General features: G+C 43.0%; 2 protein-coding genes across 2 annotated transcripts in view; both read right to left on the bottom strand.

The window, feature by feature from the left end:
• The window catches only part of LOC311226000 (germ cell nuclear acidic protein-like), a gene marked incomplete at both ends in the record, with an annotated part of 71,687 nt that overhangs the window by 37,565 nt on the left and 19,595 nt on the right, over window positions 1-14,527 (bottom strand). The window lies entirely within an intron of this gene.
• Window positions 6,740-13,995, bottom strand: LOC311224541 (SPEG neighbor protein-like; the record flags this gene model as incomplete). Its single annotated transcript, XM_084309573.1, has 5 exons — window positions 6,740-6,942; window positions 10,084-10,181; window positions 12,376-12,428; window positions 13,079-13,386; window positions 13,889-13,995. The coding sequence occupies 5 exons, from the start codon at window positions 13,993-13,995 to the stop codon at window positions 6,804-6,806; spliced, it is 705 nt and encodes a 234-aa protein (XP_084165699.1). The 3' UTR covers window positions 6,740-6,803.

Raw genomic sequence — 14,527 nt, 5'->3', positions numbered from 1 at the left:
CCTGGCTTAGGGTGACCAGGTGTCCCCCTTTTGGTTGTACTGTCCCACCATTTGACCGAACGTCCCACATATTGAGAGGATGTCCCTCTTTTTGAAGCAAAAAAAAAACATTGGTCTCGGTGAAGACCATGTTATTCTAATAAAAAAAAATTACATTATCTATCTGTCCCACTTTGTCCCACCAAAATCTTACTGTTGTCCAACTTGTCCTGCTTTTGGACTTTTTGCATCTGGTCACCCTACCCTGGCTACGTCATCAGACTCATCACAACAAACAGACCAGTGAGCAGAAGCCGAGCAGCAGGTCGAGAGCAGCACTCGCTCAGAAGACGTGTTCGAGATGGGATAGGCGACGCAGATCTGCGCAGGTTTTACTACGGTCTCGCCAAGCGCGTTGCATGACGGTTAGAATGTTGTCCGACTTGCTCTGAAAACCTGACGAGACGAGGCGCGGAAATATCGCGGGACTGAGCCACGCACAGCCTTCAGAGCAAGGCGCCACAGTACCTCTCACCCGGCTGCTCCACACAAGCAAACGACTTGCTATGGTCGCGCAAAGCGCCTATTGGCTCAGAAAAGCAAAATAAAAAAAGCCACGTGACAGCCAGAGAGTTATGAGACGTTTGATTGATTGATTGATTGAAAACTTTATTACAGTACGGGTCCCGCGTACCCGTCTATCAGATATATTTATTATTATTATTATTGGATACAGGAGTTTGGGTACCAAGAGCTCAAATAACGTTATGTGTTATCATCATATCATCATGATAAACTTCAAGCTGTCAGACACATACACACATGCGTCGTCTGTTTTGCCTCAACACTGTATATATAATTCTGTCTTGCCTCAATATACACAGTATACATATATATATTATTGATGCAAAACAGAATTATTCAGCAGTGTGTTGTGTGTGCGTGCGGCCAGGAGCGTGCAACAAGATGGTATACATTATGGTATATGAATAGTATATTCCACTATAGCAGTATATGGTATGCTGTACATTTGAATCTGATCTAATTTTGCATCAACATTTTAGGCAACCAACTTGCATTCAGCGTTTCTCTGATTGGCCACGACGCCCATGTGACCGCGGCAGCGCGAGAGAGCGGCAGTGCGGAAATAGGCTGCATTCTATTGCCATGCTCTGCGACAAACTCTAACCTTAACCAACTCCGAAAGAATGCCTAAACTTAACCCTAACCTTAACCAACTCCGAAAGAATGCCTAAACTTAACCCTAACCTTAACCAACTCCGAAAGAATGCCTAAACTTAACCCTAACCTTAACCAACTCCGACATATTGCCATGCTCTAAGACAAACTCTAACCTTAACCAACTCCGAAAGAATGCCTAAACTTAACCCTAACCTTAACCAACTCCGAAAGAATGCCTAAACTTAACCCTAACCTTAACCAACTCCGAAAGAATGCCTAAACTTAACCGGCGAAAGAATGCACGTTAAAAAAAATAAAATAAGAAAAATTGAAGTGATTTGAACTTGTCACCAACCGCACCACAAGCTCCACAGCAAGGCGGCGAACGAGTTGAGCTAACCGTCAATGTTAAAAGAGGGGGGATTACGGCTGCATAATGCCGTGGCAGAGCTCCGCGGCAGAGTCTGCCGCTGCCGCGTCGCCGCGGGGGTGTGGCTAGGCGCAAGTTGGTTGCCTAAAGTAATGAAGCGAGCTGCGTAGGTGTGTAATGTGTGTGTGGTGACGTGAAAGCGTATCTGCTATGCGATACTAGGCGAGAGGCTCTCGTGAAATCGGAAGTGTCCGCCTTTTTAACTCCTCCCCCGGCTTCACTCGGCTACTCTCGTCTACTTTCGAGGCAAACCGAAATCCATCTCGAACAAGTATATGTCAGACCCTACCTCTATGACGTCGGCGTATGACCATTTAAAAGAGTTTAACGTTAAAGTCAGTACTGACTCAGACGGAAAAAATCTAACGTTTGTCTGTAAACTTTGTCCACCCGGTTTGAAGAAGCAAGTCCGCACATCGACGACGTCGACAGCAAACCTTAACGTTTAAACGGCACATTGAGAATAAGCAAACGTCCTGTTTTTGTTTTCATAATAAAGACAATTCAAGCAAAGTTTTTCCTCATGTTTTTGAAAATATACTGTAGAGATGAAAGCTGCAGCTGCTACTAGTGTGGACTGAATGGGCGACAGCAAAGCGTTATGGAAATGCATTGATTGATTGATTGATTGAAAACTTTATTAACAGATTGCAGAATGGGTACAGTACAGCTCAATACACACAATTGTTAAGGGGATGCAGACCAGAGAAAGACTTTCGTCTTGTTTACATCAGGGTCCCCCATTTTCAATTCATCAGGACATATATGACAAATGAAAAATGCAAATGCCAGTATTCCGATTGCTGTCTGTGGTTCAATAATTTTTACAAATAATAGCTCGCAGCCAGCAACGTATTGAAAAAAGTACTATAAAAATAAAAATAAAATAACTATAAACTATAAATTAGTTCTTTTTTGAAACCATGAACTTTAGTTCAAATTTTTGAATTGATTGATTGATTGATTGAAAACTTTATTAACAGATTGCAGAATGGGTACAATACAGTACAGCTCAATACACACAATTGTTAAGGGGATGCAGACCAGAGAAAGACTTTCGTCTTGTTTACACCAGGGTCCCCCATTTTCAATTCATCAGGACATATATGACATACATGACATACAGATAGTCAGTACTGCTACATCTATACATTTATGACATACCAGATTTGCAAATACAGTACTGTTTGTGATACAGAAGGAGTCAAGAAAAGGGAGTATATACATTTGACGTAGAAACTGTACATTGGAGGAGGTTGGGTGGGGGGGGTTGGGTACACTGGGATATTGACAACCATACTGGGTAATTTACATTGGAGGTGGGTGGGGGGGGGGGGCACATTGTATAAACAAGCAAAACTGTACATTGAGGGGGGGGGGGGGGGAGACTCTGTACAAACAAACAAAATTGTACATTGGACTATTGACAAAACCATACTAGGTAAATGACTGTACATTGGAGGGGGTTGGGTTAGGATATTTACAGGGGCCAGTGTTGAATTGCAGTCTCCCGTAGGTGTCTCTTGAGAGAGGTTTTGAAAGTGGGTAGTGATCCACATTCCTTTACAGCTTTGGGTAGGGCGTTCCACATTGATGTGGCATAATTGCGAAACGTGTTTAGTCCCTTATTTGAGCCGAATCTGGGTTTAACATGATTTGTGGAGCTCCCTCTGGTGTTGTGATCGTGGTATTCACTGACCTTTGGGAAGTATTTTGCCATGTACATGGGTACCTTGGTCGTGTAGTGTATCTTGTAGACCAGGCCCATTGCAAGTTGCTGTACTCTGTCATCTACTCTAAGCCATCCTAGGTTGTCAAAGTGGGCAGGGGTGAGGTGGGTTCTAGGAGTAAGGTCAAGCAGTAGTCTGACCAGTTTGTTTTGAGATGTTTGTAATTTTGTTTTTAGCGCCTTTGAGGTGCTTTGGTACCATGAGGTGCAAGCATAGTCGTAGTACCCCTGAATGAGTGCTCCTGCCAGAGTCTTCAGGGTATTCTTGTTTACCAGAGAGGAGATCCGGTACAAGAATCGAGTTCGTTGGTTGACTTTTTTTATTACATTGGATGCCATTTTGTCACAGGAGAGATTAGCCTCTAGGATGGAACCCAGGTAGGTAATTTCATCTTTCCTTGTGACAATATTGTCACCCACTGTAACTGAGAAGCCGTCGGTCTTGCTGAGTTTGTTATTTGAACCGAAGAGAATGGACTCTGTTTTGCCCATGTGTAATGATAGTTTGTTATCAGCGAGCCATATGCAGATTCTGCCTAGTTCCGAGCTGAGGGTTTTTTCAACCTGTAACTTGTTCTTGTCAGAGACCAGCAGGGCTGAGTCGTCCGCAAACAGGAACAAGTTGCAGTCACAAGCTGACGACATGTCATTTGCATAAATTAGGAACAGTAGCGGTCCTAGTATGCTTCCTTGTGGAACACCACAGCTCACTGTGAGAGGGGGGGATAGGGTACCGTTTACCTCCACCATCTGTTCCCTCCCCTCAAGGTAGGATTGCATCCAGCTCACTGATAGACTATCAAAACCAATTGCTTTTAGCTTGTCAATCAGAATGGAGTGATTGACCGTGTCAAAGGCCTTTTGTAGGTCCAGCATGACCATGCCGCAGTATTTGCCTGCGTCCACCTCTTGTTTGATGTGGTCATTCAAATAGAGAAGGCATGTGTCAGTGGAGTGGGATGTTCTGAAGCCAGATTGGAATTCGTAGATTAGATTTTTTTCCGCTAGGTACTTTTCGACCTGTTCGTAGACTATTTTTTCCATGACTTTCGAGATGGAGGTGAGAATAGAAACAGGGCGGTAGTTGCCTGGGTCTAATTTGCTGCCCTTTTTGTGCAGAGGGGTCACCCTCGCAATTTTGAAGTCCTTGGGGACGTGTCCCTGTTTTATGGAGAGGTTTATTATTATTGGGGTGATGGCGGCTGCTGAGTCTCTGAGGAATTTGGAGGGGATGTTGTCATGGCCAGTGGCCTTGTTAGGTTGGAGGGCGCTCAGTTTATTGAGTACCTCATCTGTTGTTACCATTTCTAGCTTGAAGTCGTCCTTGCGGACCCCTAGGTTTTTGTAGTAAGCTACTATGTGTTCTACCCCATAAAGCCCTGAGTGGGAGGGTAGTTTGTTTACCAGTGTTGTGGCTATGTTTGTGAAGAACATGTTTAAGTAATTGGCTACATCCAGCTTGTCTGTGATGAGCGTGTTGTCCGTTTTTATGTTTATGTTTGAGAATCTGGTTTTAAGTTTTTTACTGCATCCTAGTTGATTATTGAGTAATTTCCAAAGTTCACGTGGTTTGTTTTTGTTTTCCTCAGTTTTGTCATTGATGAAATTCTTTTTTGCAGTTTTGATCATGGAGTTTACGTCGTTTCTTAGTCTGTTTCTTTCTAGTTTGAGTTCAGTCACGTGGGCTTGGAGTTCACTGCTCGTGCTTTTAGTAAGCTTTGACTGACTTTTACGAAACTCAGAGCATTTTTTGTCTCTGGTTTTCATAGCGGCCAGTATTTCGGAGTGCATCCACGGCTCAGCGCGATTTTTTACCCTGGTGGTTCTTAGGGGGGCCATGTCGTTTAGTATTGTTGAGAATTTGGTTTTGAAACCAAGCCATGTTTCTTCAACCAGTGTACCATTGAGTTCATCTGACCAGTCCAGGCTCTCCAGTTCAAGGTTAAAGGCCTCGCTAGAGTAGGTTTTGAGGTCTCTAGATGTGACTGTTTTGTGGCAGCCAGCCTTTTGTTTTAGTTTTTTGCGGGTACAGAATATCATATAATGATCACTTAACCCGCATGCTATAACCCCTTTATTGGAGATCTTGGACTTGTCGGAGGTCAGAATGAGGTCAATGGTAGTCTGAGTTGATTCACATACACGTGTGGGTTGGGTGATTAGCTGGCTGAGGCCGTGCAGATCACAAAACCTACTGAATGACTTGAAGACGGGTGCATCTTTTCGTTGCATATCCGTGTTCCAGTCTCCAATAAGAATTTTGTCTACATCCTCAACTCCAGCTAAACACCCATCCAGTGTATCATAAAAGTCACTATGATCTGGCGGCCTGTAGACTGTGCCAACCAGTAGGGATTTCGCCCTTTCGAATAGGATTTCCACCCATACAGTTTCAATTGATTTATGATTCAGGTCATTTCTGTTGATGAATTTGGTGTCCTTGTGTATGTACATACAGACACCACCTCCATGTTTGTTCCTATCATTCCTAATTATTGAGTAGTTCTCAATCTCTATCTCTGGATCTTTTACAGAATCGTCAAGCTTAGTTTCTGAGAAGCACAGTATGTTTGCCTTACCATTTATGAATAATTGTTTGATTTCATCCAATTTGTTTTTTAAGCTGTTAATGTTAATGTGAAAAATGTTCAGTCCATTGGCGTTGGTTATTTCATTGATGTTGGCAGGTTCGAAGTATTGTTCGTTTGTGATCTGTTCCTCTGTGTGGGGCTGGGGGGCTTTGTTGTTGAGGGTGGGAAGGGGGGAGGGGGGGGTCGGGTCCCGCTCCGTGCTGGAACAGCAAAGAAGGGGGGAATTATGAACTATGAACTGAACTAGTTCATTTTAAAAATGTTGAACTGAACTGAACTAGTTCATGTAGAAAGTGAACTTTCCCAACACCTTACCATGCATGCACCCTTACAATCACAGACTAATTTAGTAAGAGTTTCCTTGTTTTGTCTATAGTAGTTAAATATCATTTGCTACTTGACTTTGGTTGTCTGCGTCTCCCTCTTTGTCATGGCCGTACGGCCGGTTTGTGACATACAGCTACAATGTTGGCTGTTCAAAATATGATCAAATGGATGTCTATGGTTCTTTGTCTCAAGGTTTAATTATGTACAGAGGTCTCACAGGACTATCATGTTAAACCCCTTAACCTACCTTAACCACCCATTGGATATGGTGTATGATGCGTGAGATACCTGTTTTTTTTGTGAATCCCAAGGTTTCCACACTGACTGTTTTATTGTAGCCATTATATTAGTTCATAATTTGAATAAAGAAACTCGAAAACAAGCACTTAGCAAAAAAAGAAGAAGCCTTTACGCTTTATTGAGAAGATACACAATGTTCTTAAGTTATGTACATCTTTGAATACAGCAATGTTTTATTCACATTGCAATTGGAAATCAGTGACTCTGAGACAAAAAACAAAACATTAGCTTTGTGCCTTAGAGACGGTGGACTCCGAGGATGTATTTAGAGGACGTCCACGCGGGCGAAGGACTGGTTGCTGCCCAGGTTGTTCTCCACAAACACTTCATACTTGCCCGCGTCAGAAGACTTTGCGTTCTTGATCGTCAGGATCGTCTCCGTGTCCCCAATGTCGTAGAAAACCCTGGAGGTCAATGACATCAGCGTTACATCATCATTGTAGGAGGAGCTCTCCTAAGCGATGGAAAGAACATCTGTGTCTATAATGTATGTTGATATCCGTATACTAGGGGTGTAACGGTACACAGAAGCCATGGTTCGGTACATACCTCGGTATTGGTGTCACGGTTCGGTACGATTTCGGTACAACAGAAAAAAAATATTTATAATTATTATTATTATATATTTATAATTATTATTATTAAATAGAATGATATTCTATAGGCTTGCCGTGGTAGTCAGTGATACTGGTGTCATTCTGTGTTCAGGCATCCAATGAGTAAATTAATTGCCTATTACCCCCTTAACAACTTATGCAACAACTTAGTTTCAGTTTCACTTGTAGAGAGGATTTAACTTCATGTGAAGCCGAGACTGAAGAAGACTAGAGAACAGATGACATGTTACACAACAATGGCAGAGGATTTATCAATATTTTGGATTTACTGAGAAAGTCCGCGGAGAAAGTCCGTGTGTGTGTTGGTGACACACCAACTTGGTGTGTGTCTGTGTGTGTGTCTTTCCATTGGTTAACATCATTGGGCAAACAAGAAAACGAAAGAAAACTGTAAAATTGTAATGACCCTGCTGTGTTACAAACGTGATATAATTAATTCATAGTTTTGTTTTAGGGACACCCGACACCTGTTAGTAAGGCAGGGGAGAAACTGCCTGCAGTGCTGAGTGCAGAGGGTCAGTGCGCGTTGTTTATTTGTTCTGTGCTTGTCATCGCGCGTGTTTACAAGCTTCAACGTTTTATTCATCATCTAAATTTGCCAATACAAGCTTAATATTCAACGTTAAATATCAATGTAAGCCAGTGTAAAGTAAAGTAAAGATATTGAGCATAGATTTGTAAAATGTGCAACCCTAGTTTCACCTAGTGGTATGAGACGTATTCTTTGTATGGCTGCACGTACCGCACCATCAAGCCTGTACCGTAAATTCGCGGGACGAATTCACGTACCGTTATACCCCTACCGTATACTAAAGTATATTATACAAGGGCATAGGTTTGATTTGAGCTTTGGTAGGGACACTTAATGCACTTACAATACTTAATGCACCAAAAAAAATTTAACTAATTTAAATGTAAATACTGTTTTTGAGCTACAAAAATCAGCTGTGACAGAGGCACTCAATGAGATAAATCCTGGTAAAGAACTACTGCCGAAAGTGTCTATGGGGTCGAATTTCCGGTGTATGTACTTCCCCTGGAATAATAATAATAATAATGGCTTGGATTTATATAGCGCTCTTCATGACACCCAGAGCGCTTCACAGAGTCCATTATTCGTTCATACACAGTCATACCGGTGGTGGTAAGCTACAATTGCAGCCAGAGCTGCCCTGAGGCAGACTCACGGAAGCGTGGCGAATAATCATCGCCTACGGCCCCTCCGACCACCACCAACATTCATTCACATGCATACACATTCATACGAGGCAAGTAGGTTAAGTGTCTTGCCCAAGGACACAATGGCGATGGGATGGACATGGGCTTGAGCGGGATTCGAACCACCAACCCTTCGATCATTGGACGACCCGCTCTACCCCTGAGCCAAAGCTGCCTCCGAACAGATCAATCACGACACGGTGTTCATGAAAATGCATTCCCCCCAGAAACAACCTTGTTATCGCCGCCTCGTCCAGCCTCACGCACGGAGATAAAACTGGGAACGAGGTTAGCCTCACGATACCCGAAAATGGAACAGACGAGTACCGTTATGCCGACGAAACCAGTTGAGGATACCGGCTGAAGAAAAATATGTCTGCTTCGTTCTTTGTTTAGCTGGGGAGTCGGGACTATAGGGAGGTGTAGTCTGACGTCACTGGTTGTTCCACCCGTATAGGGATTCATCATTGGGAAAATGGATTATCGGCTATTGTAACAATTATGCCGCATGGAAATTGACAAGCTTCCATTTTTGCACAAAATGAGTTCCCTTCTACCACTAACATTATTGTTTAAGCATTTCTGGTTGAAATAAAGGTAGTTATAAGGTTTTTAATTTGTCGTAAAAAAAATAACTACACTACACCAATAGGCAGCCTGTTGTTCAGTGCTGTCGCCTAATCCACGTCACGGCCAGCTGATACCAAGCTAGCCAGCTAGCTAACGTTAACGTTACCTCGCTAAACGTACTAGACGTTAGCAATGTCTACTGTCGTGAACCATTTTAAATCGGGGCATGTAGAGGAGTTTCGGGAACGAGTAAAATGTGCAGGTCCTCTTCTCAGACCTGTGGTTACACTCTGGGGCAAAGAACTGCACGCATCATGCCGGCTAGCAAGCTACTAACGTTACGTAAAAAAAAAAAAAAACGTTTTAAACTATACACAATATGTACAACGAAACAATGATTTACATTAGTATTTACAGTGATTTAATATGCAGCGAAATAACGTTATACGATTTAAATTATAAATACAAATATGGTAACGTGGTTGTGGCTTTTTAAAATAGTGGTTAGCTTTAGAGATAAATGGTTATGATCACCGGAGCACTAGTGTTGGGTGAAACAGATACTAGCCACAGATTCAGGGTCAGTTATTTTCCCATTGTACGAATTGTTAAGCTTATGGAATGTAAGGGAAATCTGATCCTAGGTCTGCGACTAAAGCTTTTAGAAACTGAAATTCATTTGGTAGGAACAATTCATATTTCCGTGGCTTTGGTAAGAACATGTCCCTAGCGTCTCTATAAAACTATACCTATGTATGTATAAGTATTTTTAATATCATAACATAGACTCTTTGGTGGACCCAATGAGTGCATACACTGTTAGCTTGGTGTGGCTGCAGTCGGAATGAAAGCCCTGACCCTGCCAGTGGTAGTGCCCTGTTCTACCCAATAATCTACCCTGGACCACCATTTTGCATATTTTACACATTCCACTTACTATCTGTTGTCCATTTCCACGACTGACGAAGCCTTTATTCAGAGAACACATTGTATCTTGTCATCTCATTATTGTAACTGTATGCAGTTTCAATGTTTTAACATGCAAATACAATGTAGTATGAGACATTAGCTGGATTTCCCACCACAGTCAATACAGGAGGAAGACAGCTGTTTTCCCCTCTTGCTACCATGACATCCTACCTGTCATCCTCTTCGATGTCTTCCCCATCCTTCAGCCAGCCAACGTCTGGGGGAGGCTCTCCACTGATCACAGCCTTCAGCACCACTGTTGTTCCCCTCTTCAGGGCCGCCTCAGGGGGTGTGCGAGCAGTGCGGTCGCACAGGGCCTCGCGGGAAGGGGGGCCTCGCAAAAAAAGAAAAAAAAAATTATTAATTTTTTTTATTATTTTTTTTTATTTTTATTTTTATTTTTTTGCGAGGCCCCCCTTCCCGCGAGGCCCTTTTTCATCACAGACCTAAAATCTAGTTTTGCTTATATGCTTATATATTTCACATTAGACACGTTTGTAGAATGTGTCTGACTTGTTCCTGGGTCTGCAGTCCTGCAGCTGCAGACATACTCACTATTGGAGCTCAGCCTCTGGGGTTCTGCAGCAGCATTGGTTTCAACGAAGGGAGTGGTTTTACTTACATCATGTGTAGACAGTGTAGTACGCCGGCAGCGTGAGTCGGCTGCGTTTGACATTTTCGCGCGTGCAGCTTTTGACTATGCTTAGTTATGCCCAATAGCCAAGACGAAGAAAGAGGTCGGTCATTATCAGTCGGTCGGTCACCAAGGAACGTTGACGAAAGGCCTCTCGCTAGCGGGACAAATGGCCGGAGCCTTTCATGGTATAGCCATGTCGGCTAGTAGCTAGCTTAGCTAAATGCTAACTAGCGTTAGCTAACCTATTCAGAGGAGCGAGGCGAGGCGAGTGGATGTCTTTTCAAAAGAAGGAGAAGAGAACTTGTGAGCAGATAAATCTGTTAGGCAGCAATACGCCGAAATTACACCGTGGGGCCAAGAAAGTCTCCTTCCACGTTGATACTGCGTTATGGTGAGTCAACTTATGATTATATACCCGCCGTGGACCTGAGTCACCTGACCCTATCTCTCTTTCTCTCTCTGGAGCCAAACTGGTCGACTAGCTAATACTACTAGTAGCTAACTGTGTGAGCTGTTAGCCAGTTAGCTGTTTAGCGTCAGCTGGGAACGTTCGTTTGATGCTATCAGTTAGCCTTGAGAATAGCAGGCCCTTTGACAGAAGATGTAGTCGGGCCTGCACCATGACAAGGCTCTGGCCATAGCTTCTTTTTGTCCCGCCAGCGAGAGGCCTTTCGTCAACGTGGAGACCTGTGTTGCGGCCTTTCGCCCTGCGTTCATCGTGCAGGTAACTTGGATTAATGAAAATGTCATGACATTACCCCACTCTTCCTTCCTTCCCCTCCCGAATGTTTTGTTAATAACGATGTTTTTTTCCAGGCAAAACATATGCTACTTCACAACATTTGGAGATACGACATGTGCTGTGTGTGAATGGTCGTTTGTGTAGCTTGGGTAGCGTTGGGCCATTGGCCAAAGCTGTGTGTGGCCTGGTGTCACAGTACCTGGCTAGCCTATTTAGCTGATGTCGGCCATTGGCTCCTTGCTGCTTTGGTTTCTCTGGTATACCCTCTTCTTGTTGGATTTAAGTGTTGATCTTTGTCCTTTTGAATCTGTCATACATGCTCTAGTCTCTCTCTAACACACACACACATGACAAACACACATGTTCTCTCTCTCTCTCTCTCTCTCTCTCTTTCTAACACACACAGTCTGCCTATGGCGGCCTTTCTCGATGGCTAGGCTGTGCTCAAGGATCTTCAGTCACAGTGCTCAGGTATTCTGCCACTGTGTACTCTCTGTTTAGGGCCAAATAGCATTTCAATTTCTTTCCAATGTGTCTCTCTCTCTCTCTCTCTCTCTCTCTTGGATTTAAGTGTTGATCTTTGTCCTTTTGAATCTGTCATACATGCTCTAGTCTCTCTCTAACACACACACACATGACAAACACACATGTTCTCTCTCTCTCTCTCTCTCTCTTTCTAACACACACAGTCTGCCTATGGCGGCCTTTCTCGATGGCTAGGCTGTGCTCAAGGATCTTCAGTCACAGTGCTCAGGTATTCTGCCACTGTGTACTCTCTGTTTAGGGCCAAATAGCATTTCAATTTCTTTCCAATGTGTCTCTCTCTCTCTCTCTCTCTGTACACTGTATATTGACTGTAGAACGGGAGCTCTCTCTCGCTCTCTTTTTTGCTATATGTTGACTGTATCATGCCCCGCCTCGGGCAGCGCTATTATTTAAGAATATGTTGACTGTATAAAAAAAAAAAAAAAAAAAAAATATATATATATATATATATATTTTTTTTTTACTCTTGGGGGGGGGGGGGGGGGGGGGGGGCCTCGCGTTAAATCTCGCACAGGGCCTCGCATTTCTCCCAGGCGGCCCTGCCCCTCTTGGCCTTGATGTTGTCTGGGCCTTTGGAAACCTTAGCAGGAGCTGGGTGAGCACCAGACAAAGTCTCACCATTAGCCATACAGTATGATTACTTCTCAAGTCATCCATATAACACGCCACATATTGCAATATAGGGTGTGCTTTGCCATATGTATAATGTTGACTTGAACCTGTATCCCAATACCAATTTCTATGAAATAGTATTTTCTGAAATGACTGTGATTTCCAAAACCGATGACAAATAGCTGCCTAGCAATCAAGATGTAATTCAAAGTGGCTTCCCTAACACCAACAAAAAAAAAATGCAGTCGTAACATCCTTGCTGTCTTATAGGATGTTGCATAAAAATAACCAGAGGTTATGTAATCTGTCCATTTATTTTTATTTGACATCCACATCCATATATATATATGTACACCTATACACCTAGTAAAGTGGTCACTGATTTTTGTGTGTGTGTATATTATCTTTTTTTCATTTTTCCACCATGGGTTCTAGGGTCATGAAAGAGGATCATTTTCAACTTTCAATTCAATCATAATGTAAAAAATAAAAACAAAAACAAAATAAATTCTGAAAGTAGAGTCATGAGGTTTTTCCTGACAGCAGTGCTACTGTATGCAGTAATATAACCAGGAGAGGTAAAGGAAAAGTGAGATTTGGTAGTGGGTGTTGGAACACACTGTACACACCCTCCACTAGAATAGAAACAGATCCAGACGTCTGTCCGAAAGGGTTCTTGATGGTGACTGTGTATTTCCCCAAGTCAGACAGAACCCCATCTCGGACCACTAGCGCCACAAAATCGGGGTCTTCGAATACGTAGCGGTACTTGGGACCATCCTTCAGCTCTTTTCCGTCCTTGAACCAGACAATGAAGGGGTCGGGGAAGGCACTGACCCTACACTCCAGCTTGGCAGCGCTGCCCTCCAGGAGAACCACATCTTTCAGTTCTTGCAGGATTTTGGGAGGGCCTTTCTCCCTCAGTTCCTTACGCGATCTATGTGGTGAAACACAGCAGCAAATGATAGGAGCTGTCCTTGACTAGACTACAAATTATTACTTGACTAATAGGTCAAAGAAGTTTGCAGACAGATATAATCCTCTATATCGACAGAGCTGTAACGTTGTGTTCCCTTACATTATTCTTTGGCAATCCTGCAGAGGACCTCTTTAAATCTTTGATAACAAAGACCAAACCATAATATTATTGTGATTATTGCAATGTGGTGCTTATCATGTTCAAGGAATGACTAATGACTAATAACTCATTCAGCACACAAAAGAAAGACAAATTGACAAAAAGGTCTTAGTTGACCAAGACCCTTATCACCCAGTTAAGTCAAACTAGGTGAAGCAATGGACAAAAACAAATCTTGCACGCATGACAGAGAGCCAGCTCTAAGCCGAATCACTGAACTATTCTTAACACATTTACCTCAATTGTGCTCAAAGTTCAATTGAATGTCACGGATGTCAAGAGATAGAACACTGTCTAGTACCTGTGACCCCGGTAGGAAGCCTGGATGCGAATGGCAGCCTCCTGGACCTGGGGATCGTTGATGTTCAGAGTGCACCCTGGAGGGGGTACAGCTTTAGCTTTGGACATCTGCAGTGGGGAGGGGAACATGAGGTCACCAGTTAATACAAGGAGAGAAAGGGAGTGAAAACAAGTAATCCATCCCTTCGAAATGTGACGCCTACTATTACAAAAGGGTTAACTGGCAACAGAAGAAAACTCTATGTAAGACTATTCTTTTCAATACAGATCTTAAAACCCTTTACTTATGAAAATATAATCATGGAAATGTTATCATTGTTTTGTTCTGGAATATTGAGCAATACAAGTCAACCCCCCCTGTAATTGTATGGATGCTTCAAATATTCCAGAACAATTCATGCACAAAGGCAGTAACTAACCTAGCCAATCTTTAACTTTATCTCACATAACTTACCCCGGAGATCCTCCTGGAAGTGGCTGCTCACTCCAGAGTCAGCAAACTTGAATGGCCTCAGGCTTTATATCTAGGAGCCCAGGGAGAGCCATATTGGCCTCCCAAGGACCAAGCCACAGGAGGCATTACACCATTACATTCCTTCTCCTTCTTTGGACCTTCATATTTTCCATTTTAAAAGGGCAC

This window comes from Notolepis coatsorum (assembly GCF_963971535.1).
Source record: "Notolepis coatsorum genome assembly, chromosome: 3".
NCBI classification, from domain to species: domain Eukaryota; kingdom Metazoa; phylum Chordata; class Actinopteri; order Aulopiformes; family Paralepididae; genus Notolepis; species Notolepis coatsorum.
This window is presented reverse-complemented; position numbering and strand designations above follow the sequence as displayed.